Source organism: Copidosoma floridanum, unplaced genomic scaffold (assembly GCF_036245765.1).
Source record: "Copidosoma floridanum isolate Cflo_tuat_1 unplaced genomic scaffold, Cflo_Japanese_pri ptg000035l, whole genome shotgun sequence".
In the NCBI taxonomy this organism is placed as follows: Eukaryota; Metazoa; Arthropoda; class Insecta; order Hymenoptera; family Encyrtidae; genus Copidosoma; species Copidosoma floridanum.
Window position 1 is genome coordinate 2716140 of NW_028321912.1, and position 4697 is coordinate 2720836.

At 31.6% G+C, this 4697-nt stretch overlaps 1 protein-coding gene across 1 annotated transcript; it reads right to left on the minus strand.

Annotated features, from left to right (window-relative positions):
* Positions 1–212: 212 nt before the first annotated feature.
* LOC149373203 (uncharacterized) lies at positions 213–1475 on the minus strand. The gene is made up of 3 exons (XM_089597713.1): positions 1141–1475; positions 923–982; positions 213–423 (listed from the first exon to the last, which is right to left on the minus strand). Exons 1-3 carry the CDS (start codon positions 1330–1332, stop codon positions 235–237), a joined length of 441 nt encoding a protein of 146 aa, XP_089453839.1. The 5' UTR covers positions 1333–1475; the 3' UTR covers positions 213–234.
* Positions 1476–4697: the final 3222 nt, after the last annotated feature.

Consider the following 4697-nt stretch of genomic DNA (forward strand, 5'->3'; position numbering starts at 1 on the left):
TGCATCGACAAGTGTATAAGCGTATTAATTAACTTTTATTAGAAAACGTTAAAATTTTAATTTTTATTTTTGTATCAATGTGATTAAAACTATGAGACTTCAAATGGCTTTGGTTCATTATTCGTGATAAAAAAGATGAGGTTATGCAGTGACATCATTTATTTTTTTCTTTATACATTTTTTTTTGTTAACCGTGACCGTGACTAAGCAGATATTTTTAATCTTGGTGACAGTCTATTTATCGACAACTGGCCCATGTTTTTTAGGAAAAGATATATACAAGGTCTTGTCTTCACTAAGCCATGCCTCAACTTTTTCCATATCATACATTTCTAAAATGTCACGGGTGACGGTCATAGTTTCGTATGAGATGTTTCCATTTTCTTCTAGTTGACCCGTAACTGTGATAAAGTTATCACGGACCTAAAAATTACACAGATATCTTAGTTAACATATTTTTTTATAATAAAATAAGCTGTATTCATATAAAGTAAATAGTACTGGAGGATTCACTCCCGCAAGCTTCTTGACCAACTCTCTGAGAGTTAATAACAAATATTTAATTTTCTGATTTGGTTAGAACAATTAAATAACTTGCAACTACTAAATATATAATTTTCATTTTTAGTAAAAATTTTAACTTCTCATTTAATCCCATTTTCAAACTTATGCACCCAAGACTGGTCTTGACCAATCACAGAACGATTACATCAGTGGCCATTAAAATTTATGTTCAGGTAAACGTATGATGCAGGTAGAAATAAGAGAATTCCAACAGGTACAAACTTTTGTTTATACTAAGGTCTGATCAAAATTGTTGACGGAGCAGAACATGAGACAAACAGCATATACGTTTTAAAACTTATTTTAAGCGTTTAAGACGATTTTAAAACTAAATTAGATAAAGAACTTCCATACTTACGGTAGCGCTTATTGAAGCCAGGGAAAATTGTGCACAATCCATCATTCTTTTATAAACGTCCTACAAATACATTACTATCATGTAGTCACCATGTATGTATATATATATATATATATATATATATATATATATATATATATATAAATGTATATGTTTTATACAGTACATATATACACGTATTCATATAGTTATTTGTTCACTATTGCTGATGGCTTTACCTTATTTTCGTTGGGTTCGAAGGAACAATCACCACCGGGTATCTTTGTAACGGCTAACTTTCTTTCCTCTGTATTTGTGTTGCTCGAAGACACAATCTGATGACCCGACAAGCTAGAATATTCGCTCCCACCGAAGGGAGGTCCTATATCATCGCCGTCATCGATTTTTACTTTCACATTTTCGTCAGCCATTTTGATTAAAATACTAGTACATCGTGATTTTCTCGACTGGTGAAAAAAGCGTAGATTGTAGTTAAAGTTACTTTATGCAGAACCCCTTTTTACTAATAGGTGAAGTGAGTGTCTTTCGGTCTCGTGGCAGAGAATAGAATGAAACTCTTTATGTAAGCCGATTACTTCAGCTACGATTCTACGTATGCCCCCAGGACGAATGATATGCATAACAGATGTAGCATATAGTATGTTTTATATCCGCTAGGTGCATTAGGTTGAAGGGGAGGGCTGGCGCCACTAGTCACTTTAACATATCTTAAGCATTGGGTCTTATGGGCAGTAAGGGTCAATTGATGCGCTAATGATGGATACTTGAAAGCTTTTTTTTCCACAAGATTTATAACATGAACTTTGAGGCAAAGTGTGGCAGCACCAGTCATTTATACGCTGTAAAATCCGAATGTGTTGAAGTACATGTTTAAGAAGGTTCGGTCGTTTTTTCTGGGGGGTGGGGTGAGTGGGTGTGCGGGGGGCTTCCATAAGACACCGTGTTAAAGTGAGTTGTGCTAACGGCGCATGAAAACGTCTGCTTACTACATCACGGCTAATTAACTGTGTTCAACTCGTCAGTGCCTACAGTTAAAACCATTAAATGTCATAAACAAATTACGGCACATACTTTAATGCAGCTTGTTTCCGATGGTTCAAGTAAAAAAACTTGAAAACATGTGGTTTGCATGAAAAAAAATAAGCTCAAAAAAGTAAAAGGAGATTCAACTTTTGTCATAAAAAGTGTGTTATGAATTTTTGAAAAACAAACTTTTTTTTGCACAGCATTACAGTTTAAAGTCTTAAGTAAGGCTGAGTTTCATTATGAAAGTTTCAGGTCATGAATTCCAGTCTAACAAATTCTAAAAGCAATTCTGTAGAGACGTCTTGCTCCGTTTAAAAATAATCAGCTGACAACAGACGATGTTCGGTTCTCTCCTATACACTTAGCACAAGACCTTCTCGCAACTTTGTTTACGTTTACACAGATATTACTTCTAAATGTCATATAAGATGCATATTTTTTGATACAAAAGTCTTTCATAAAAGTTAAGCTATCTATTTGAACTTTTTTCTCATCATAAATAAATTTCTAGCTTCGAAATTTGTACAATAAAGGCTGGATAATCGCTTCTGCCCATGAGAGCATGTTAAATAATGCGATTTCGGAGATTTTTTCCCTGAAAATTCGGCTGATGAAAATATTTAAAAAATTTATATCTACTTCCAGCATGTTAAAGTACAACATTTATTTTTTACATGAGTGAATAAATCTCCTTGAAAACAACCAAACCTCCTTGAAAGAATCAAGGGGAACTTCCTAAATTCTGTGGCACTTAGTTAAAAAATATTTTAATCTATTGTATAAGTATTTATAAATAACTCTATTTACAAACTTTACTGTAAAATATTCAAAAATTCTTTCATGGATCTATTAAGATGTACTGCATAGTAACTTTATATTTTAGTACAACTTAATATATTAAAAATCGTGAAAACTACAAATATTCGAAAATAAGTAAAACAAAAAAATTTTATAAAAATTTTTTTTAATCAATACACGTTGACGAAATAGATCTTCTTTTACTACGCAGATTAATAAAAATATTTATCGACTCCTCGACACGATGTACTTGAATTATAGCAAGATCATTGAGTATTATCTTTAGCATAATAGACCGAATATAAGTCTTTAGACCCCTAGTAGAAACGTTACTACATAAACTGGTTAGAAACTCGTGAACATGCTATAGGCTTATTTGGTCATATACGTTGACAAGTTTCTAGCCAGCTTATGTAGTAATTTTCTTCCAGGGACGACGCATGGCAGAAAATGATTTTTCATTTGTACAAGTTAATGCTAAAAAGAGTGAGATGAAGCTTCACAAATTTGCAGAGTTTATCAAGTGCCTTGTTGCCTTTTAAATTTTCTACACTTTCTTTTAAAGATGCGAGTAATCGAATTTGTGAACATTTTTGATCCAATACAATTTTGCCTAGGCAACTCGTTTTTTAAATAAAAGTACTTATTTGTAGAAAAGTAGTAGTTTACAAAATTGAAAATAAAAAAATCTTTTGAAAATGTTGTATAAACTTTCCCTCTCATAACTAAGTGAATAAAAATCTTACTATGCTGAACAAGCTTGTCTGGATCCATACCGTTTCAAATAATCTCATTGGTAAAAAAATTACAAAAAATTGTAACTTCATCGATAATCATATTACTCTTACCAATAAAGAAATTCTTATTTTTTTGTCTTGATATAATGGGGTAAATTTTGGCCACGTCAATCTTCGTTATAATAATAAAAGTATACCTGTACATACGTCTTCGGCGTACGTCTCCGTAATATTATTAAATTAGACGAAGATGTAACATCTACATTAAATGCGACAGAGGTCGTGTGAAAGACTCCTTGTAGCGACTATCCCGTTAGTTATGTTGGACAAACGAACAAAACACTTATTATTCTGAGAGATGTATAAAAACAATTCAGTTGTTTTTGAGCCTAAAATTATTTTCAGACACAATTTTAACTGAAACTCAGTGAAAACGTATGATAAATAGCCTAACTAAAAAAAAGACAAAAAAAAACTGTTATCAGACATGATTTCTGATAAATTTAATAGAAATACTTTAAATAGAAAAAAAGACCTTAATTAGTTTTAAAAAGTTTATTTACCTTTGTGACAAGTTTTGACAAATATTGATAGGCTTCGAGTGGTCTGATGTTTGTTACGGTTGCGGTGTGGGTAGTCTGTACCCAGACACTGGCAAACCATTGCTTGAAATAAACGTAGACTTGACTAGAGTAAATTTTTACTCATACTCTTTCAGTAGTGCCAATTTTTCGGTAATAATAATAAAAATGTCATAATGGTTGATTTCTTTATATCAACAATTTTTTGTATTTTATTGTATGTTGCTTGTGTGCGTTTATGGTCGATAATTTATTGGCAAAACGAAGGCCAGCAAAACGTTACTATAGTCCTGTCTACTTAATTATTTACTGTATAAAGTATTGCATATAAATATTTTAGCTGAACCCTTTTTTTTAGCTACCGCGTCAAATAACTTAAAATCTGTAAAACCGTTCATAAAAACAAAATCAAGAGCAAGTTTTATGAGACATACCTTAATTATACCTTTTATCTTGTGTCGTAAGATTTTTTGCAATAGACTATGATACTGTAAGTATCTCTAGTAAGTGTAAAATCAAAAAATTGTACTTAGCATTAGTGGATGGACAAGTGCATAAGCGTATTTATTAACATGTTTTAAAAATCGTTTGAATTATAATTTTTATCCTTGTATTAATGTGATTACAAATATA